The sequence below is a fragment of the Leucopleurus acutus genome, assembly GCF_964270905.1.
Source record: "Leucopleurus acutus genome assembly, chromosome: 10".
Lineage (NCBI taxonomy): Eukaryota > Metazoa > Chordata > Mammalia > Artiodactyla > Delphinidae > Leucopleurus > Leucopleurus acutus.
In genome coordinates, this window is record NC_139153.1 from 5,624,253 (window position 1) to 5,648,331 (window position 24,079).

Consider the following 24,079-nt stretch of genomic DNA (forward strand, 5'->3'; position numbering starts at 1 on the left):
TTGCCAGGAGTATTTCAAGGAGTCATTTTGGAATTTTAGAACTTAGAGATGAATAAGAAGCCCTTGGGGAGCTAATCTAACCAAGCTGTTTTACACACGAGGTGTCTGAAGGCTGAAGTGCTCATGTGATTGGTTAGGGACCTTGGGCAAGTGGCCAGGTGACCACTAGCTTGTCTCTTTCACTTTATTAAATTGCCTTTGGAGTAATAAACTATTGGACTGAAGAGGTTTTAGAGATCATCTAATTCAACACCATCATTTTATAGAACTGAAAACTTAGAATATGGTTTAAAAATGATAATATGCAAAAGCATCTTGCACAATATCTGGCGCATAGTAGAAATTCAATAAATATTAACTTCCTTTTTTGGCCCATGGTCCAGTTAGGAACCCAGATATTCTAACACCTACCTAACTGCTGTCATATATCATTATTCTGAACAAAAAAGCCCAACTGACGATTGAATCTGATCTTACCTTTTATAAGCAGCATTATTTTATAAGGTAAGTATTTATGAACAATTTATTCTGAGCCCTGGAGTATATAGTAAGTACTATTCGATTACTATTTTATTCATTGAGCCTATCAGAATTAATTCTTTTAAAATACGAACTACATTTTAAAATATGAGTAGAGGGACTTCCCTGGTGGCGCAGTGGTTAAGAATCCGCCTGCCAATGCAGAGGACACAGGTTCGAGCCGTGGTCCAGGAAGATCCCACATGCCGCGGAGCAGCTAAGCCCGTGCGCCACAACGATGGAGCCTGCGCTCTAGAGCCCATGAGCCACAATTACTGAGTTTGCGTGCCACAACTACTGAAGCCTGCACGCCTAGAGCCCTGTGCTCCGCAACAAGAGAAGCCACCGCAGTGAGAAGCCCACGCAATGCAACGAAGGGCAGCCCCCACTCACCACAACTAAAGAAAGCCCGCGCACAGCAACGAAGACACAACGCAGCCAAATTAATTAATTAAATTAAAAAAATAAAAATAAAATAAAATATGAGTAGATTAACATTTTCTTAATAATTGGGCAGAATATCACTAAATGAACTTTCCAAAATACCCTTTTTCACAAAGAAAAGAGGTGAGGAGAAAGAGTACCTCCTTTCCAAAACAGTTACATCGCTTTGCCTGCTCCTAACACATAGCTCAAACTGATGCTGGAACAAGAAAGCACAGAGCACTGGTTTAGGAGTCATAAGATATATGTTCTGGTCCTGGCTCTGCCACTTACTGATGGATGACCATGGGCAAGTCTCACTGATTCATGATTTCTACACCTGTAAAGTGGCCATACATAAGCTTGACTTTATAGGACCGTTCTAAGGCTCAGATGAAGATTATCTATCTATCCATCCATCTATCTATCTATCTATCTATCTACCTACCTACCTATCTATCTATCTATCTATCTATCGGGTCCTACATACACAGACTATTCCATGGTATAGTGAAAAACAATATAGAATATTCAGGAAATCCGGGTACCAGTCTGGGTCAGCTCATCACTGTCTTTCCATGATACCTTGAACAAGTGACTTTTTTTTTTTTTTTTTTTAAATCTGCAAAATGCAAGGTTCAAATTAGATGGTGCTGCACAGGACCAATTTGGAAAAAGGGAAGTGAGGCAAAGTAGCCTTGCTTTGAACAATTTTCTTAGGTTTTCAAGTATTATATCATTTGAAGAATGGGTTTTGCCAAAACTATTTAAAAGCTTGACAATGTTATCTCAGTTCTTTGCCATCTGTTTGCAACAGGAAATGAAATAATAGGTACATTTTCAGCAAATTATTTCAAAAAAGAAAAAATGTTTTTTTACCTTGCATCCTTCACAAGCATGAACTCCATAGTGGAACCCTGAAGCTTTATCCCCACAGACACGGCATTCAATTGCCATGAGGGAGTTGGAAGGCTCTTCGTGAGGCTTATTGTACAGCTGAGTCTTTTCAGAATAGTAAGGTGGGGATGCAGGCTCCACTTTGATTGCACCTGTGTAGAGAAAAACACGAGCAGGTAATTATCACGTGAAAAACAATGCCCGACAAGCAACAGGGAAGTCACTATAGTACACCTTGCTGCCATTATTTTATTATTTAAGTTAGATGCACTATGGAATGTGAAAAATACACAGGAAAAAGTAGGCTTTGTAATCACAGGCAAGTCGCAACACCTCTGAGCCCCACCTGTGAAAAAAAATGGGGTTAACTCTGTGGTTAACTTTTAACTTTGTGGTTCTATGACCGTCCAATACCTCGTGATACTAAAGCTCTAACAGGCAACATATGGTATTTCAGATCATTAAGGTTACTTTGCTACATAATGTACTGTATTTGGCATTCGTGACAATATTAAATTATACATTTGAATTTAAATGTTGCATTTTAGAAGTGTTTCCTCTTGAAAAGGAAACAGAAGGAACATTGTCATGAAAAGGTATGGTAAGCCCAGCTTGAAGGTACATGAAAAATAAGAGAGCAGGTTCCCATCAATGTTGAGTCAGAAAAGATGGTTTGTAAAATGATCTCTGATAGAGAGAGGCCCTATGGAAAGCAAGCACTATCTTTCCGTTGGTCAGGATCAGGCCTGTTAAATTTTCGTATCAGGCTCCAACTGAAAGCCACACATATAAATATAACCAAGTATATCATTTATCTTAAAAAAAAAAAAAACTAGAACTACAGGAAGTTCTTACTTATTGTCAAGTAATGGCTGCAGTTACATAGTGGTGGCTCTGGAAAAACAGCATATCAGCAAAGAGGTAAAAATCAAGGAAAGAGCATCATAGAAATTTAATCTTGAAAAGTGCAGCTTTAGTTTTTCTCGAGTCTGATGGCTTGATGTGAACTGCGTTAATGGCGTGGGGATTTATCAATAGCCTACAACGTCAACATTTAAATTTGTGCTGAAAAATAGGTTTCACTGGAAGCTGTTCAAACTGCAGAATTAGTAAAGATGCAACAGTGATTTAGAGATAAGTTATAAAAAGTGACAAAATGTTCCTTATCTACTTACAAGTGGAAAAAAGAATTCAAAGTGTGGGGGGGACGGACTCTTAGCCTGAGATGCACCTGGCAAGGTAATCAGGCTGGAAAATGTCCCTGAGAAGGAAAGAAGAAAAGAAAGAAAGAAGGGAAGCAGGCAGGAAGGCGGGGGGTGGGGGGGGGGGCGGAGAAAGATGATCTGGGGTGTTCACACACTACCTTCCTTTTTGGTCCATTATAAATGCCCACTATTTCATGGATCAATGGGTGAATAAATGAATGGTAAATGGCTTCACTATAGGCTTTAGTCTCTGGAGCATTTACCCCAGTGTGAATGAGATATGAGTCCAATTCTAGTCTCAGTAGTCTGAAAAGTGAAATAAACCGCCTACTTTGGTACTCTTGGAGTTTCAGGTCATACTTATAATCCGCAACCATTGGGTCAGCTCTTGGGAACGGAATGTCTTCATAGTGTGGAGCGGAAATGCTGGAGAAATCAACGGTGGTGAAGGGCTTGATGTCAAAGGAGTGGGCGTGGTCATCCATCACAGAAAGGTCCACGGAGCTGATCCCGAAGTTGGTGGGCCAAAACGGCATCTCTGTGTCCACCATGGTAATTTCTGAAATGGAGAAAAGAACAGCTACGACGTTAGTCCTGGAGGACAGTGCCATCCTGCAAAGATCCACAGAAAGGGAACAGAAAGAGTCTTGGGTCAAGTGACGTCACCTGGGTGACCATGAGGAGAGCAGAGAACACAGCCGCCTTCTTAGTGCCGTCCAGGCTGTTGAACTAATGTAGGGAAGTCACCCCTTCCCTGGACGTCACAGTTGAGGACCCTCTGATAGTGTCACGTGTACGGCATACCCACATCCATGTCCTAGAAACAGCCCTGCTCTCTTCAGAGCAGGAGGGCTTTCCTAAGGGTATCTGGGAATGGGCCTCTCGTTTTTTCCCAGCAAGCAGAGAGCTAAAGAATGTAGCTCTCAAAGGCTGGCTCTTGCAAGAGGTTAAAGACTCCAGCTGTGGTCTTCATAAGAAAAACAAAGCGCCTTGAAAACACAAATAAGGAGACTAGGGCTGTGAATGTGCTTCAGTGGTTCCAAGAGTTTGGCTTCACATGTCTGAATATCTACATGAATAAGTACCCAAACAACTTGAAGTTATCTGTGTTACAGTACAAACACTACACTGGTGATAGCTGAAAGGTCATACGGGGTCTCAATGACATCCAGAAAAAAGTGTGTGCTCCTAATGACAGGGGCAGCCATTGAACAAATTTCATCTAAACCTACCTAACCCACGTCACCCCATTCACTTTGCCCATCTCCTCAGCATGCTTATTTTCTATTTCATTACCCATTTTTCTTAGTATATATTACTTTCCTATCAAAATACACCTCTCTCGTCTCAACTGCAATATCCACAAAAGTAGGTTCATCAACTATTTCTCATCATGCCTACTGCAAAGTTCTTCTGTAGACAAAGTAAAGGTGGACTGAGTTAAAGTTAGTGTAGATGCTTCTGGATGAATACTGGGAAATGAAAATAAGGATGCAAAAAACGTCTGGGTTGCAAGAAAAATTGTCTGCTCATCATTTTACTAGTTTATTTTTGTTTCACTTTTAACATATGACTTCAGTGACTGCCTGCCAACCAATGTCAGGCTTCTCAACACAGGAATCACATCCCTAGGGGTCATTTATTTTATTGAAAAGTTTCAGGGAAAATTTTAATGATAAAATAGTTATTTATGTGTAAATAAACAGAGCAAAAAATTCACGTGATTTTAAAGATATACTATGAAACTCCTAAAAAAACTTTATACTTGTAGTACATTTCATGGCTAAAAGAACGCTATTTTTAAAAAAGAATAGACTATTTTAAAAAGCAGCTTTAGGTTTACTTAAAAATTGAGCAGAGGGCTTCCCTGGTGGCGCAGTGGTTGGGCGTCCGCCTGCCGATTCAGGGGACACGGGTTCGTGCCCCGGTCCGGGAAGATCCCCCATGCCACGGAGCGGCTAGGCGTGTGGGCCATGGGCACTGGGCCTGCGCGTCTGGAGCCTGTGCTCCGCAGCGGGAGAGGCCACAACGGTGAGAGGCCCGCGTACCGCAAAAAAAAAAAAAAAAAAAAAAAAAAAAATTGAGCGGAAACTACAAAGTTCTCATATACCCTTTTCCCTTTCTCCCTCCCCCGCAAACCCTGAAACACACAGTTTCCCCCATTATTAACGTGCATTTCCCCTATTATTAACACTTGCATTAGTGTGGCATGCTTGTTGACAAAACTGATGAACCAACAGTGATACATTATGATGAACTAAAACGCACAGTTTACAGTAGAATCCATTCTTTGTGTTGTTCATTCTATGGTTTTGACAAATGCGTAATGTCAAGTATCCACCATCACAGTAGCACACAGGATGGTCTCACTGCTCTAAACACCCGCCGTGCTCCACCTATTCATCCCTCCCCTCCTCCCCCGAGAACGCTGACTTTGTTGTCCTCTTCTACTGAGGGCAATTTTTGGTGGAAAAGCAGGGGAAGCACTGACCTACATCATACATCGAAAAGTCTTTGCGTGGCATTCAAGGCCCTCCCTGACAGTCTGCCTTACGTTTTCAGTGTCATTTTCCACTCGGGATCCCAGATCTCACCCCCATTCTCATCAGCGCTGTGCTTGGGCGCATCACACCGTGTGCCCAGGGCAGACACTCTGCACCGTCTAGTCCGCTCATCTCTGTTCATGCTGCTTCCTGAAGTTGTTCACCCTCCTCCTGTCCCTCAGCACCACCCGTCAAAATGCCCGTCTGTCTTTTCCACGGTAGTGGGGAATCCCACACTGGTCCAAATGCTACTCTCTCCATGAAACCTTCCACGAATTCTCCATTCTCCGTGTTCCCACAGCACTGAGTACCTCTCTTTCCCTCCGGTATAATTATTTGGATAAGTATCTCCGCTGTTAGATTTCCAGTTCTGGAGCAAAGGACAGGGTCTTATTATTCTGTTTTCCTTTTAGACCTTATGCATAGTTGTTGTTTACTAAACGCTTGCCAACTGAATGATCATATTTTATAGGGAAGGAAAGAACAACTATTCATTTTTCTGTGAAAATGGAAAAAATAAAGATACTTTTTCAGTGGTTTAGTTTTGCTAAGACTTAAGCTCCCCAGAAAAGATGTAATCTTCAATATCATAAATAAAATACAGTTTAAGCTGTAACTCCTCTCAACAACGTATACTGAGTTTTTCTCTTCTGGTAATTGCAGGAGGAAGATTAGGGTACTGTAAACTTTTTCTCTACATAGAAAGGACAAAGTGAGAAAGAAAAACCGTTTGCCTCTTCATCTCTATGAAAACAAATTATCCCAGTACACACTTTCCTTCCCCTCTTTCCCTCCTCCCTGTCCTCTTACTCTGGGACATCTTGACCTAAACAATATTACTCCACAGGGGCCATGGTTACTGGGAGGCACAGTGGTTCCCTAGACATTTTATTTTGACTTAAAGATGGGGTCCAGGGAGCCTGCTTCTAATTTTGTCTCCAGAAAACATAAGCTACTGTTTCTGCCAAGCTGTAAGTTGAGGAGGTGTTTTTCGTGACTCCATGCAATTACTCATGAAAGAACAAATGAACAAAATGCTTGCACAAGACAACAGTCCTTCTCAGGGATAAGTACCAATGTCTTAACTTTCCAGCTGGGTGAGAGAAGTGCATTGCATCAGGCACATCATTAATTTCACAGCCTTTGGTGTGTTTCAAGCAGGCAGGAGTCTTGAGGCAGACACTGTGGGGAAGGACGTAGTCGTGTGCCATTTACCTCAGACCTTCACCTTGGCTTTAAACTCTACGATACTCAATGAGCAGACTTCACAACACGCCAAAGTATAATGTAGTTCAAACAAAAAGACATATCACGCAAAAATACAGCAACTTCTCTCATCTGAGAGGCATCATTATTTGGGAGTATGGAAGTGGGTCAGAAAAGATGTTAAATGATAAAAATCAAGCACTAGAACTATACAGTTTACCTTTGGGGTTCTACGTTGTCCCTTATGAAAAGAAAAGAAAAACTTCTACTAGAATGTCTGGAGAAATGCTGCACCTCCTTAATAATGACATTAGCTAATATTAATAGAACCCTAAATCTCTGCTAAGTATAATACCAAATACAATGCTTGGACTGTCTCACTGAATGCTCACAATGGCCCTATGAGGTAGGTATACTTATAAATCCCCTTAAAGAAGAGGAAACTGAGGCACAGTTATGGAAATAACTTGCCTAAAACCACCCAGCTACTAAGGAGTACAGCTGGGTTATGAACCCAGATGGTCTAAAACTCCACAGCCCGCACACGTGACTTTCTAAACTTAATACTGATTAGAAAAACAAATCTCTTCCTGATCTTCTAGTTCTATATTAAATAACAATTAATTTCGACGAAGCTTCGCTGAACACCTATGATGAGCCAGGTACAGGGGGCTGGGGATGCACTATGAAGGGTAATTCTCAAATGGAAGCTTCATTGGAGAAACATGTTAAGCTGAACAAGAGTGGGTGCAGGAAAGAGCCTTTCCTACATGTCTAAAACTTAGTAGCCCTGTTGGAAGTGACCTTAGAAAGACACTTAATCACCAATTTTTTTCAATCTCTTTTCATTTGTTTCAGTTCAAGGTCATGGTACTCATAAACATTATTCATCCAGCCCCTCCTTATTGATCTATTCAAATCACTTTGCAGTGTGAACTGACCTGTGAATTTCCTAATTCCTCTCCCGTTACAAGAGCCGATATCCAGAGACAAAAATCACTCTGAAATGTCAGAGCAGAAAGGGCGTTTTGGAGACAATCTAAGCTCCCCATCTGGCAGTTGAAGAAAACCAGGCAAAGCGATGTGCTCAGGAGCTCAGGGGGAGAGACCGAGTCCACGAGAGTCCAGGTTCTCTGTCTCCTACCCCTAGCATCCTCCACACTGCATTACGAAGTCATTACCATGTGTAAATACGTTGAAAAGGGGGCTTTTTAATCTATACCAATTTTCACAGATCCAGACTTTTCGGTCTTAACTAACACACAGGAATGACATCAAATTTATGAAGGAAAAATGTCTCATGCAAGGAGCCATTTACTGGTTGACAAACTAGAATAAAGAAATTGGTAGTAGAATTTGTTTCTAACAAAAGTAATAAACTCCGAATTCATCAAAAGGTTTAGGGAACAGTCTCATAAAGTGAGCATCGTATCCGTCCAAGTCTTTACGTAATAAATACAGATGGATGTATTTTATTTGTTTGTTTGTTCGTTGCAGGTTGCTGTTCTGAACATTAACAACTGAAGATGGAGAGCTAGTAGCGAGTTAGAAGCCTGGGTTTGAATCCTGACCTCTTTCTTGTCAATTTTGTGATCTCTTTATCCCTAATTATCCCCATCTGTAAATAATCATACTGCCGACCTCACAGAGTTGCTGTGAAGATTCAGTTAAATAATACGTGTAAAGCATCCAGCATAGGGCCAGAAAGTAAGTTCTCCATAAACGTAATTATTGCTAGTAGTGGTTAACTTTTGTCACCAGAGTAACCAGAGTACTAGAATCATGTAAAAGGTAGGCTAAAAGCTCCCCAACGCTACCACTAGGGGACAGGAAAAGGAAGAAACAGCAGCAAAGTCCCATTGTTCAAAGAGGATTACGCCTAAAACAGATGTCCTGTTTTAAAGGCCTCTGCAAAAGGAGAGTCCACGGCCTCTCTGGGTTACTCATTCCAATGCTAAATTGCTCTTCTGTAGCCAGGAAAGTCTATGTCTTATCTGGCATTTCCCCAACTGTGTTATACATATGTTAATGATGTTCCTTTTAAAATAATTAAAAAGAAAAAAATTCTGGTGGGCAAATAAACTTAGGAAATGCTAGGTGAAGCCAGTTTAAATGGGTCTATTGCAGGACTTCTTAGAATTATATGCTAATAATCCATGAGAAAATACAAGAGAGGGGAGGGTATCGCACACAACGTTTGAGGAGTTTACCATCTGATGGAACAGAGTTTGTGAAATGATGGTCTAACCTATGTTGTTGGAGTTTGTACATTTTTCTTTCATTTTCTAAACATACAGTTATCATCCTCTGCATACTTGACCTTTACCACATGTACTTGAAAAGTTTTATTAAGTTATCCCTTAGGTTTTCTCTAACTTTAGAGTGACTAAGGGCAAGGATTTATGTTGGTTAAAACAACGAGAGAAAGGATTTCTAACTTAAACCACAGAGAAAGGAATCACTGTAAAAACTAATGCTCTTTTTACAGAGACTATCCTAAAAGCCTCCAGGCAGGAAAAAAAAAAAAAAGTCCCCTAAAAAGGGTCAGGAATCAGAATGACACTGAACTGCTCAAAAGCAGCGCCGGAAGCTAGAAAATCAACAGAGCAGTATTTTCAAAATTCAAAGAAAAAAATGATTTCCAACTTAGAATTTTATATTCAGCCAAACCATCACTCACGCGTAAGAGGAGAATAAAGACATTTTCAGAAATATAAGACCTCAAAAAACTGTCACCTCCCGTGTGTTTTTTCCTAGAGTTCTACACCAGAACAAAAAGGAAACATGGGATCCAGGAAGCAAAGGATTGAGGTACAGGAGAGAGGTGGAAGGAAGACCCAGGACAACAGATACTGAGCAGAACCTGTTCGTTGAGAAAATGGATCAGAGGATGCCGGTGGCCTCATGAGATTCCCTGAGAAACCGCAATGCCTGAGACATGCAAATGCCCACTCTGAGGGAGAGGTTGAGAATGAACTAGTGGCAGGTATGGAGAAAAGGAACAACAACAAAAGTGAGTAATTACTAATTAAAAAAAAAAAAAAGAATGATTAACTCCAGAAAAACAAACAGCTATTCAGGGTCAGAAGTAAAACTGTAGGGCCTTCCCTGCTGGTCCAGTGGTAAAGAATCCGCCTTCCAATGCAGGGGACGCAAGTTTGATCCCCCAAACGAAGCCCGCGCCCCAACACGAGAGCCCGTGAGTCACAAGCTACGGAGCCCACACGCCACAACTAGACAGAAGCCTGTGTGCTGCAATGAAGACCCGATGCACCCCTCAAAAAAAGTAAAACTGCAGTATACTGTCCGGCTCAATTGTAAGTGCACTTCCAAAATTACTGCGATGTAAACACAGACGACTAATTTCACCTAAAATTACGAATAACCACACTGTGAGGGTGGGTTGCGGGAGAGGAGGAGTGTAGGTTTTGGGAAAGGGAGTGTGATGGCAAAGGGCTAAATTCTTATCTTCTGCAGCAGTAAGTCAGTGGGTAATCAACACAATTAAAAAAATCGCAGTATAAGCATGTTAAACATACAGCAGTAAAAACCAGGAGACATGCTTTGAAAAGTTAAAAATCATTGCCTCTGAGAAGTGGGAACCAGGTGTAGGTTGAAGACTGCGGTTCTTCATTAAAAGCTTTGTACTACGATCTGACTTCTAAAACTGTGTACAAATATTACTTTGATGAAAGTAAAAATTAAGTTAAATATCTTTAAACTGCAGTATTTTCCCATGATTTCACCTAACAGAGGGAGTAAATATGTTCCTTGCCTGTTTCCCAGTCCTCTTAAAAGGACTTCCAATAACCTGGAAAAGTAGAGAGAATTTTAATGGTAGTTTCAAGTAAAATAAAGGAGTATCAGAAAATATTTTTGATGCTTGACCAACAGATGACTGTCCTTGTGACTCAGCATTTAAAAAATAAATTCTATCAATTCCTTTCTTTTCCTTCACTGGTATGATGAGTTTTAATTAGCAAAGGAAGAAAAAGACTCTGGACCCCATTAGCAGAAGTATAGTTTAATAGTAGCTAATTATTTTCAGGCACTTATCGTATGACAGGCACTGTACCTTAGACCCATTACATATGTAATTCATAATTTGTTAATGTAAGTATAATTTAGAAATGTACATATAGTAATATAACTTACATATATAAATAGTCCTATGGGTTGTAAACAATTATAATTACTACCCAATAGACTGAAAACATTAGACAGAAAGAGGTAAGTGATTTGCCCAATACAACTAATAGGTATTGGAACTGGGGTTTGAATTCTGTTATGGTTTCTCTGAACAGAGAACCTCTTAGTTTGGACACCAGGAATAAAGAAAAGGATTAAAATTCCTTAGTGTGGAATTTTCGTGGATTCCTTAGTGTGTCATTTGTTTCTTTAATATAAGAAAATATGTTTTCATTGTGTTGTCTACTTAGACTATATTACAAACCAAATCCAGTGCTTCTGTCCTGGTGATACTCCCATCGATAGCCTTGGCAGAGGTTGAAAGCATTCTAATACGTATCTTTATAGGCACATTTCTTTATAAAGAGCCAGAAGGTCTCATAGCAAATTTCCAAATTCAGACCAACAAAGGGCATATGATCAGCTTTGGAGAAGTCCATGTTAGTTTATGCTTTCTAAAAATTCATTTTCTCTTGCATGGGCCACATCTTGTTTAGATAGCTTGCTTAATCCAGTCCTGAGGTATCAGGGGACAGGAAAGATGATAGGATCATGCCCTCATCCAGAATGATCGTTTCTTCTGCTACCTTAGCTGGAGATTCAAGTCCCCTTTCTCATCATGGTCAAACTAGTTCAAGGTTGGTTCTTCTGCTAAAACCACCTTCACATGTTTCTAAAAGGAGACTTACTAAAAACTAGTCAGGACTAAGGCTAAATCTGTTGAACAGTTAGTTACTCTGGTTTAGCTGAAACTCTAGCCTCGCCTAGCACACACCAGCAGCCAGAGAAGACTGGTACTTAGGTCAGAAAAAAGGAACTGGAATGTTTCCTCCTGGCCAGCTCCTTCTGCACAATTTGGTTTTGGTTTTGCAGTGACAGGGGAAGGAAAATGGGAGAGAGGAGACCGAATGGAAAGGAAAAAAATGCAAGGAATGCTCCACAAGTTTGTAGCTACTTAGAAAGGAGGGAACCACCAAAGATCTCCCAAAGGACTGTTTCTCCTTGCTTTGTCCACCCGTCAACCACTGTAAGGGACCTCCTGCAACCAGGAAGAGATAGAGTGGGTAGGTGTTTTTAAAGAAAACTTTCCTACTGAAGCATCTCTAACAGCCTGAAATTATGCTAGAGGGGAAAGCTGGCCTTACTCAGAGTTGTTTAGTCTGGCAAAGTGAGTGATACACTACGCTTCTGTTTACTCTTTTGTTTTCAATTTACTGTGCCAAGCACTCTTAATGAGAAGACAATGGTCTTAAGCTATACAAACTCTGAGAACAAAAGTGTCAAAACAGATGTAGCCAGATCACTTGTGGTTATGGGATGAAGTGCAGATTTCCACTAGCTATACTGTACATTATCTTAAAACATATTGCCATGTGATAGTAAAATATTCTTAGTAAGCACTTTTCATTCTAAGTCCTCCTCCTGAGCCATTATAGCATTACCAAAAATATTCTACATGAAAACATTTGATACAATACAACACTCATCCATGAGTTCAAAAAACCTCTTCATTAGGAAGGGTGAGAAACTTCATTAATCTGATAAAGAACAGCTATTTAAAAAAGACAAAACAACTAAAGTAGCCATCATACTTGACAGTGAAATATCTAAGCTTTCCTTCTGAGGTCAGGAATGAGGTAAGGATACTAGTTATCATCAACACTGGAGATCCTATCCAATCCAACAACAACAACAACAAGACACAGAATTCGAAAAGTAGAAATAAAACTAACATTACTCACAGATGCCATGATTGTATAAAAAAAAAATAAAACCATTACAGCTAAAAGGAGAATTCAGGAAAGTTCCTGGATATAAGGTTGATGTTAAAAACTCAACTATATTTCTGGAAGCCAGCAACAAACAGAAAATGACATTTTGAAACGATGTTTACAATCGCATCAAAACCATCAGATACCTAGGGGGAAAAATCTAGCAAAATATGAGTACAGTCTCTACGCTGAAAACTCAAAAGTATATTGAAAAAGTATCTAAATAAATGAAGGGACGTGTCATGTTCATGGACTGGAAGGCTCAGTATTATAAAGCTGTCAATCCTCCACATTTATCTATAGATTCAGAATAAATTCCAATCAAAATCCTAGCGTTTCTGCCTGGAAACTGACATGCTGAGCCTAAAATTTATGTGGAAATTTAAAGGGCCAAGACTAGCCGAGGCAATCTTGAAGAGAAGAAAAATGCTGGAGGACTTATCCTACCAGATACCAGAACCAATGATAAAGCTACAGTCATTAAGACCAGATGTTGGTTGGTGCAAAGAGAGAAAAATAGACCAATGCAACCAATGCAAGCCCAGAATCAATGCCACATGTAAACGGTCACCTAGTTTATGAAAAAATGTCACTGCAGTAGGGCATGGATAATACTTTCAATAAGCAGTGTAGGTAAACTGGGTATCCATAGAGAGGAAGAAAAGGTTCAACCCCACCTAATACCACACACAAAAATCAATTTCATGTGAACTGCAGATCTCAGTGTGAAATATTCAACAAAAGAGCGTTAAAAAGAAAAACTAGGACAACGCCTTATCAACCTTGGAGTAGGCAGAGAGTCATTCAACAGGATATAAAAAGCACTGACCATAAAAGAACAATGTGATACACTGGACTCTATTAGGATTAAAAACTGTTCATTAAGTGAATAAAAAAGCAACAGAGCGGGAGAAGGTATCTGCAATACACATATTTGACAAAGGTCGCTTTAAAACCCGTATCTAAAGTACCTGATATAAAAATAGGCAAAAGACTTGACCAGGTACTTTGCAAAAGAGGATAGCCAAATGGACAACAAATCTTTTAAAAGGTGCTTAACTTTACAGTCATCAGAGAAAGGGAAATAAAAATTAGAAACAAAAATTACAAGATGATACCACCACTTACCCACCAGAGTGGTAAAATGAAAAAGATAGAAAATGCCAAGAACCAGGAAAGATGTGGAGTGAATGAAACACTCAGACACTGCTGGCGGAGGTATACACTGGCACAGCCGCATTCAGAGCCGTTTGGTGGTGACTCAAGGCTGAACACGTCCTACAGCCCAAGTATACATCTAACAAAATGTGTATACTTGTTCACTGAAAGACCAATACGAGAGCGCTCACAGTTGTACTGTTTGCAATACTGAAAACCACCTGAATGCCCATCATCAGTAGGGTAGGAAGATATATTGTGATATATTCGCACAGTGAAATACCATATAGTAATGAGAATGAAGGGCAAGTACATTCAATAATGTGATTAATCCAACAAACAAGTACTGGGCAAAAGAATCCAGATACAAAAGAGTAAACCATGTATGATTCTACTTACATAAAATTCAAAAACAGGCAAAACTAACCTTTGGGTTAGAAATGAGAATAGTCAGAGAGCTTCTGGAATGCTGGTATTGTTCTGTTCTTTATCTGGGTGCAAATTACACAAGTATGTTCATTTGTGAAATGATTTATACATTTTCTCTAATAAAAAGGTTAAATAAGAGAGATGTCTCATACGGGTCCGGGAAGTCGAGGTTGATAGAAGGAAACGTTAAGACCAACTACATAGCCAGCAAAAACTCTTCCATTTGTATTACAAAGGATTGGTGTAGAATTTCCAGGGCACTCATTTGACAATTTTCCTACTCAGAAGTTATAAAGCAGTATTGAAATGATTCTTAGTAAACTATCTATTTTTTAAACTGGCTTCCGTGTACAATAAAGGCTAGATACATATTTAACCAAGGTTCTCGAATCAGTGTAAACAAGGCAGGTAAAAATTCACAGGGTGCACACTTCATCCTAAGGAATGAGTATTAAAAGTTATGTTTTTGCTTTAGATATGCTTGGCCTATTCTGTCCTATGAGAACCCTGTATTTTTTTTTTAAACAATGCAGGAAATCTTTTTCCAAAAACTAATGCCTACATTAGGAGTCCCGTGTTTGGGAAGTTAATGTGCTTGGAACAGTTGAGTTGTCTTTTGAGACATTCCATTTAAGTGAAATAAATCAACAGGTTAAATCCAAACTACCAATTTTATTATAAGTATTTAACTCTTCTCTGTATCAACAACCTATTTTATAAACCTTGTTTCTTACAAGAGTCATTATATTTTACTATGGTGTTTCTCTTCCCAAAACTTTTCCTTGTTTTACTTTTCTTGGGCATTTTTCTTTCTCAACATCTTAACCTCAGTACATGCTCAGTCAGTAATACAAAACCCAGACCACCTCAAATCAAGATAACCAATGACCTAAAACTATGTACAAGGTATTTTTCAGGCCCCACAAGAAATACATTATAATGTAGTTCTTGAGCTCGAAAAGTTACCAAGATGAAAGATGTTTGATAACAGAAGAAAGTACAGAGAAAATAAGTGCTCTAAAAACATCGAGGAGACAGAGACTCACACATTCTGAAATAATCGGGGATATCGACTCGGTAGAGACGGGTTTTGAATTATGAGGGCCCAGTGGAGTGATTGGGATTTGGATTATTACTGATAAAGATATTCCAAGGGAAAGATACTCGTCTCCATCATCCAGCATGGCCCTTCTATGACCTGAGTTTATTTAAGCAATAATAACAAAATGAATATAACACCAAAGAGGATTAGATTTCATATAGGACAGACACTTGCAAATTGGATTGGTTTCTCCTGGTCAGTTGTTTGTACCTTGTAATTGGCTAGAGGTGTGTTGTATCAACGGCAAAGAGATTTCTTCGTAAATGGGAAAAATTTCTCTGTGAACCTGGCCATAATTAGGTCAAATTCACACCCTTGGATCTTTCTAGCATCATACTTTAATCAACTAAGCAAACTTGCCCGGTCTACATAATAGGTTCTTAATTTTTTTTTTGGCAGTGCGGCACGTGGGATCTTAGTTCCCCGATCAGGGACTGAACCTGGGCCCTCAGCAGTGAGAATGCAGAGTGCTAACCACTGGGACGCCAGGCAATTACCAATAGGTCTTTAATTTTTAAAACTAAACTAAAGGCAGGGTTTTAGGTAAAGTGTAAGACAATAGTAAAATAATATCCAATTATCTTACATTAAAAATATTTAATTGCTAACGCAAAGCAAAAAAAAAAAAAAAGAATAATGGATATTTTACATTCTCCAAAAAAGTAAGGGGAGCCATCGTGTTCATATGTCTGGAACATGTGAAGGATATCAGAACTTCTGCTCTGCTACTAAGTTTTGTCACTGACTCTTTGCCAAAACAAGAAATTGAACCTTGGTTTCTTTCTTCTAGAACTATGATCAATAATAAGTATCTTTCAGATAATATCTAAATATTATGAAAAAAATTCTAAGGAAAAGATTGGAAGAGAGTAAGAAGTAACTATGACCTAATTAACTATGGAAATAGAAAACTTTTGATAGTATAGATAATGAAAATCTGTATTATCCCAAAGTGTAACTTCTGTTTTAGAGGTGAGAAGACAAAACTAACATTTGTTGGATACTGATTACACACCAGACGCTGCTCTAAGTGCTTTATATATCGGATATTAGTTACTTAACCAAGTAAGGTACTCTTCTGCTAGCAAATAAGCCTCTTGAGGTTCAAATGAATACTGAAGTATCAAAAGGCAGGCAGACTTGAAAAGAAGCCAGGCATGTGGATAATTCACAAACTTATAACATTCAAATTAATATTCAACTAATGATATTCAAACCAATGGAGGGCCATGGTGCAAATAACTCTAAATAACAGGTAATTCAAAATATATTTGTACCTGGTTTTTAGCATATACTTAATACTGTTGCTTCTATGAACATCAGTTTTAGCATATTATTCAGTGTACACTACACTTTTGTTTTTATACACTAAACAGATTCCAGGGCCTGAACTCAGGAGAAGTACGGCAAGGGATCAGCATGGTCTTAATAAGTCAGCAAGAACTTATTAGTTACCTATCACGTGTTAGATACTGGTGGAATATAGGAGAGAATAAAACTTGGATCCTATCCTCAGTGACTATATAATTTGGCTTAGGTAATATATAAAACAGAAAATATCAGGCGGTCTCCAATTAAGGCCTAAATACTGTGATACAGACCAAAAATGATAGAGGATTTTATGCTTTCATTTAACAAGTATTATTGAGCCCCTCTATTCACCGAGCATGTTCTAGGCAGTTGGGATATACCAGTGGGCGAGCAAACTAGACAAAGATCTCTGTCCCCATGGCGTTAATGTGCTAGTGAGATAAAATGGACAATAAACAATAAATATGGGCTTCCCTGGTGGTACGGTGGTTAAGAATCCGCCTGCCAGTGCAGGGGACACAGGTTTGAGCCCTGGTCCGGGAGGATTGCCTCAGAGCAACTAAGCCCACACACCACAACTACTGAGCCTGCGCTCTAGAGCCTGGGAGCCACAAGTACTGAGCCCACGTGCCACAACTACTGAAGCCCCTGCGCCTACAGCCTGTGCTCCGCAACAGGAGAAGCCAGCGCAGTAAGTCTGCGCACCGCAACGGAAGAGTAGCCCCCGCTCGCCGCAACTAGAGAAAGCCCGTGTGCAGCAACGAAGACCCAACACAGCCAAAAATAAATAAGTAAATAAATTTTAAAAAAATAAACAATAAAAACGATGAACAAATAAATTATATGGCAGGCTAGAAGTTGAGGACTGCTTAGAAATAAGCAAATGTAGAGCAGGGGGGAGGGGAAGGGCAGTGGGGAGGACAGATAATTCAACAGGGGGTCAAGGCAGTTCTCACTCGAAGGTGAGAGCTGGGCAGTGATTAGAAGCAGCTGAGAGTCAGCCAAGATGTCAGAGGAAGAGGGTTCCCAGAAGACGCAAGAACTCGAGTGAAAGCACTAAGGCAGGAGCAAGTGTGAAACATGGGAGGAATGGCAAGGAGGCCAGTGTGTCTGGAGAGAGGGGAGGGGTGGACGCTGACGGCGTGGGGTGCAGGGCTTACGTGTCAGGAGAAGGGGAGTCACTGCAGGGTTGTGAGCAGAGGGACAGACCTGACTTCCATTTTAACATGATCCCCCTGGATGCTGGGTTGAGACTAGGTTGTTGGGGGCAGAGGCAGGAAAACCTGTCAAGAGACTGGGATAGCCCTCCAGGCAAGGGACAGTGGGTAGCCTGTATCAGATGCTGGCAGTGGAGTGGGGAGAAGACACATATTCCTGCAGGGGAGAGGGAGAGCGATTAACGGTAAGGTATTCAGAGGGCAGACATTACATGAACCTGACCTTGAAGGACAGAGAGAATTGGAACAGGAGGAGGAATTAGGAGAGGCCTTCCAGGACATGTTAGTTTTGGAGGCAAGAGTGAGTGTGGCTTGTTCTTGGGACAATGATGTTAGTCTAATAAGAGCATGGCAGGCCAGTCTCTGGGGTGTGGAGGGAAATAAGGTACATGAGGTGGAAGCAGAATACAAAGAGCTCTGAATGCCAGTGTTCACACTGGTGCCTTGTATATATTGCAGGTGCTCAACACGTATTAGAAAACGGGTAAGAAAGACAGGCTTTTAGGACCACTTATCTGGCAGATTGGATTGGCTGCCTGAGAGCTTCTCATTTAGCTCAGCTAGAAGGCCATACAGAAATCCTGGTATGAGGTAATGAGGCATAATTTACATGTAGGTAATTGACAGTTGGCTGTTTTAAATCTTTCTAATGCAAACCATTCGCCACTTGTGGGAACCTCAATCTTGTGTTGGCAATCCCTTACTCAAAAAAAAAAATTACGTGGGTCTCAAAAACTGTGTTCTCAAGCAGTCACGTGATCTTAATTCCCAGGTTATAAAAGTTGAATAGCAGTTGCTATCAAATACATGTGCAATGTCTGTGTCTCTAAATTAGTTACAGGTGCAAAATTGTCTACCAAAAACGTGAATCTCGTAGAGCTTTATAGAAACTAACTCCCACTCAGACGAGTCTGATTCATTTTCTACCACATATTTTCACAAATACTCAACAGTGGTAGGTGGACACGAGGCATTTTCTGGACAACTTTCTAATGCCGAATTCAGGGTATCCGAAGGAAGCTAAGATAATAGGCACTTTGTGTCTGTTCTGTTGCTTGAATATAACTAAGAAATCTACTTTGGTCAGATTTCCTCTGACACAAAGAATACACACCTTACTAAGAGCTATGATGATTTCAGAATTTCCTCCAGCTCATCTCATTCAAGGTGGAAGTGAGAATGCTGACAAAGGTCATAATCTACGACGACCTCCATCAGAGGTATAAAAACTGTTCTTCACTTAACGACCCATGTTTTACACCGCAATTAACAGTTTATATGGATAATTGCTGTTGGGTAGCAATTCACCATACGGAGAACATGATCATCTAAGGCAATTTTCATTGTCAGAAGAAAACATAATCATCGCTCTCATTTAGGCACAAAGAATGACTTAACTTTTGGATACTCAATCTTTTCATGGATAAATGTTAATAAAAGTCGGAGGTAATTCCCCCGTTTAAAAACATCAGACATGATGCTTTCTCTACGTCTGATCATTTCCTTACCAAAACATTCACGGGAGCTCATGCAGAGCCCTCGTCTCACTCAAAACTGCCACTTGCTTTGATTCCTAAGGAATCCTGCTGATTTCCCCACCATGTTCCTTAAAATGCTTCACATTTAGGATATTATATGTCTTCCATTCTATCCACAAGTGATTAATACTACAAGGCCAGGCCAATAAACTCTATACAGGCTGTCCGGTGTGCTTTCGCAACTACTGTGTCATTTAATCCTCACAATAGTCCTGTGTTTTCTGTTAATATATGTGCAAACAGAGGGTAGAGAGGATAAGTGACTTGCTTAAATTCACACAGAAAGTATGTGGCCAAGACAAGTTCAGGAGTTACATTCCCTGATACTACATGGGTCCCCTCAAACTTCTGGAAAGGTAAAGACTTGGGTCAATTATCTCAACGCTTCCAAGTACACAGCTGCCTGGAGTCACACAGCCACAGTTTGTCTCCCTCAATAGAAATGGCGGCCAATCAATCACTCACTCCTCTCTCAGGAGAGACTCTCATTTCAAAGAATCATCTATTGCAGCATTTGTCATGTCTCTAAGGCACACTTCCATTGCTCAACCAGCTCCAAAGGACAAGCGTGTCATCATCTTTCAATGCTCTGGTGCAACAATTTAAAATTAGAGAATTCACACAGGACTGAGTCTGGCACTAAAAGTGGGAGGCATATTCAGCTTAAGTTTATGGAGCTTCCCTTCAATCTTGCCAATTTCTCTAGTGGAAATGGTTTCAGAGCCAGCATGGGGTTACTTGGGGTTCCTTGAAAAGCTCATGATGAAAACAGAAAGGGAAATAAGATAAAGAGAGTCACAGTGATAATGAAGCCCAGGAAAACGTATAGAAGTCCCCTTCGGGCACAGTGGCTACACACAGTGGAGTTTTTAGTTTCATGAATGGGACCAATATGGCTGGACATCTGGATCATTCACACTCAACGAGCCACTCTGTCTTCAGTAGCAGCACTCAGCTCCTTGCAACATCCCTATTCCCCTTTGCCTGTGATACAGATGAATTCCTGTATTGAGGCCAAGTACCTAATCTCTGCAGTGTTTCACCTCTGCTGGCCTCAATTAGCTAACGATGACCAGATTCCCAATTTGTTTTCAAGTTTGTTTTGGCAACGGTGGAGTATTTAGTGGTCACCTACAAAATATAGACGCTTACAATCACAGGTCTTTGGCCTTAAGGAACTCATATTTTTAACAGAAAAACATTTACGAATAAGGAGTAATCAGAGACCATATAACTCAACAGTTAAATGATTGGCACAATATATAATTTCTTAACTGCTAATAATTCTATTCTGTACCATGTTAATGAAGAAGAAAAGTACTGGGTTATTCTTTTGAAGGGGATTTGAGAGTCAAACAAATTAAACCCAGGGAAAATTCAAGGCATAAAAATAAAGAGATTAGCACAGGATGAAAACTAACTTGAAACCCATAACTATCCCTTACCATAAACAGTACTTGCCCCAGTTAACCTAAAACATTTGTTGTACTGCATTCTGGACATATCCTTTTCAAACAGACAAAACTATCAAATTTTGACTCAAGAATTATTTTACAGTATAGCTAGGACATTCTGCCCTGATGCAGCATAAACGAAAAACCGGAGAAAGATAGCAATACTTCTTATGGCTCATAGAAAAACAGAGTAACAGACTTTATATAATATAATGAAACTAAACTCCTATTTAAGAGACTCAGATGACAGAAACATACACTGAGTCCAGTCATCATAAGAAAACGAAATGGTATTTCATGAAATATTTTCTCTTAATTTTTAAAAAGCTTGATGTTTTAAAAACTTGTGATCAATATGTTCAAGGTTCAGGCTTCCAGAAAAACTGAAAATCAAAATGTAAAGCCATCCATTTCAACAATTAAGCAACTTAATTTTAATGCTTTAGCACCTGTATTGTAAAACGTGAATCAGACTAGTTAACACAACCTATTTTTATGTGGCATCTGTGAGAAGACAATGGCCAGAAATACAGAAATACATACAAAACAGTACAAAACAGAATCAGCTGTGCTAATACGCTCCAGTAGAAGGAGCTACAGAAATAAGAACTTACATCTTGCAACGGCCAAGAAAGGAATACTGAAAATGAAGTATCGGAATCTTTCATAACCGAACAAAAGTAATAATCATTTACTTAGCATACGATAGGCATTAGGGGCCTCATTTTCTTTATGTGTAAATTGCAACACTTAGACCTTCTCAAGGTCCCCACACGATTCTACAAAGCCTTAGGCACTATGCTTCACACCCTAAGAAATATAAAGAAAAATACAACTTGGTCCTACACTCAGGAGCCTTGCAATTCTTTGGGACAGATAAAATGTACATGCAAGTATCTAGATTTCAAAGTAGAGCAGAAACGTGCAAAGAGTACTTTAAGATGAATAAATGCTGTGAGAGGGATAAACACTGCTATGAGAGACAGGTAACACAGAAGGCTACAAGCAGGAAAGTGACTCTTCAGGCGTTCTAAGAAGACCTTAGGTATTTGGGGGAAACATATATAAACCCAGGAAATAAAAATAAATAGGTGGATGGACCTAGAGACTGTCATACAGAGTGAAGTAAGTCAGCAAGAGAAAAACAAATATCGCATGTTAGCGCATATATGTGGAATCTAGAAAAATCGTACAGATGAACCTGTCTGCAAGGCAGAAATAGAGACACAGACACAGAGAACAAACGTATGGACACCAAGGTGGGAAAGGGGAGGGTGGGATGAATTGGGAGATTGGGATTGACATATATACACTATTACGTATAAAATAACTAATGAGAACCTGTTGTATAGCATAGGGGACTCTACTCAGTGCTCTGTGGTGACCTAAATGGAAAGGAAATCCAAAAAAGAGGGGAGATATGTATCCATATAGCTGGTTCACTGTACGGCAGAAACTAACACAACATTGTAAAACAACTATACCCCAATTTAAAAAAATGAATAGGATTTTTAAAAATATAAATATACCTTTAATGCTTAAAATTCAGGACACAGGAGTCATGCACAGAGATAAAATAAGGATTAATTTAGGTTTTCTAAGAAGTTCTAAATATGCTTATAAGTGAACACAGTAGTAGCACACGAAGCATCAAAATACTGAACTATACACATCATTGTATTAGAACAAACATCACTTGGAAAACAAACTACAAGAACAGTTTCACCCTTCCATGATGCCCGAAGTATCCCAACAGCCGTATCTGGAATACACTTTACCTTGTGAAGTGCTTGCAGACAGTGTGTCAGCGAAGGAATCACTCTCTGGGTCAATAAGAGAATCTCCCAGAGTTTCACCCATCACAGCATGGAAGAGGAGTTTGCTGTGATTCACACTGATATTTGTCTATTTCTTGCAAAAGTCCAATCCGTTAAAAGAAAAAGATTTGTGGTAGTAGAACTTGTGAACGCACCAATGAGTCAAGACATCAGTTTCCAAATATTTGGGGGAGGTGGGAATAAACTCACAAAGGACCAGGCCTGAATTGGCTGGCACCCTCCTGTTGGAGACCAGCTGTGACAGAATGTTGTGTCATAATCTTGTTCACTGCTTTGGCAAGACTTTGTACATTACAAGGAAAACATTGCCACACCGTCTCGCCAGTGACCCTCATGTTCCGTGTCTTGTGAGGGGCGCAAGCGAGCAGCAGTACAGTATTTAGAACTCTTGGAGCGAAGAGATTTTTCAATATTCAATTGCTTCTTAAATGGAAAGCTTTACATCTCTGGGTTATGAAATAAACTGACTTGGACAAAGCTTTTTTCTGTCTGCCAATCCCTGGTTCAATCTATAATCACATGATCTGATATCTGAAGAAAACATCTGAATTCAAGAATGTGATCATATTTTAAAATTTGCTATCAGCTACTAAAATGTTCTAAGGTATTTATTCTACCACTTTGTAAAGTATGTAAAAAATGATGCTGAAAGCTATCCAAATTCCATAAAATTAAAGAGTTAAGAGACTGGAGGCAGGTCCAGCTATGGCTTAGATTTTGTATATCAGGGTCTGCTTTTTGAAAACTTAATTATTAAGTTTATCCATCAATAGCAAATACATCAGCTGATGTCTGAACATCGGTTAATGCTGAAACAATAAATTCCCTACCATAATGAAAAAAGTGGAGTTCTCCCTGAGAGGAATAATGCATTACCAGAAAAAAAAAGAAAAAAAGCGGACTTACACTGATAGGTTGGCGAGGAATTGTGGTCAGTTTTGTAATCAGGAAAAAGCTGGCTTCTTGCTCCAGGCCTTTGCCCTTTTTGGCAAAGAGAAACACTAGCTGTGCCAAACCTCAATGTGGGAGCAGGCCTCCTCCTGTCACATAAGTGGCCTCATAGAACTGCAGTGACTTATGGATTTAAAAAGATGCCCCACATAGGGCAGTATATCAGATGGCAACAAATCTCTGAACACACTCATCCCAATATTCCCCAAGTGGAAGAAATACATATCTGATTCATCTGCATTGAGTAACTAGTCATCCTGCAAGGGACTTCCTTGTCAGTCATGGAGCAAGAGCTCAGCGGGAAGAACACTTAACTGGGTCTCCACAG

At 39.8% G+C, this 24,079-nt stretch overlaps 1 protein-coding gene across 1 annotated transcript in view; it reads right to left on the reverse strand.

Annotated features, from left to right (window-relative positions):
• Nucleotides 1-22,822, reverse strand: part of PPARG (peroxisome proliferator activated receptor gamma) — a gene marked incomplete at both ends in the record, with an annotated part of 71,426 nt that extends 48,604 nt beyond the window's left edge. The window contains 3 exons of the mRNA XM_082848097.1: nucleotides 1,822-1,991; nucleotides 3,376-3,603; nucleotides 22,741-22,822. Coding sequence (XP_082704223.1) covers nucleotides 1,822-1,991; nucleotides 3,376-3,603; nucleotides 22,741-22,822 — 480 coding nt within the window. The remainder of the gene's footprint in view (nucleotides 1-1,821; nucleotides 1,992-3,375; nucleotides 3,604-22,740) is intronic.
• Nucleotides 22,823-24,079: the final 1,257 nt, after the last annotated feature.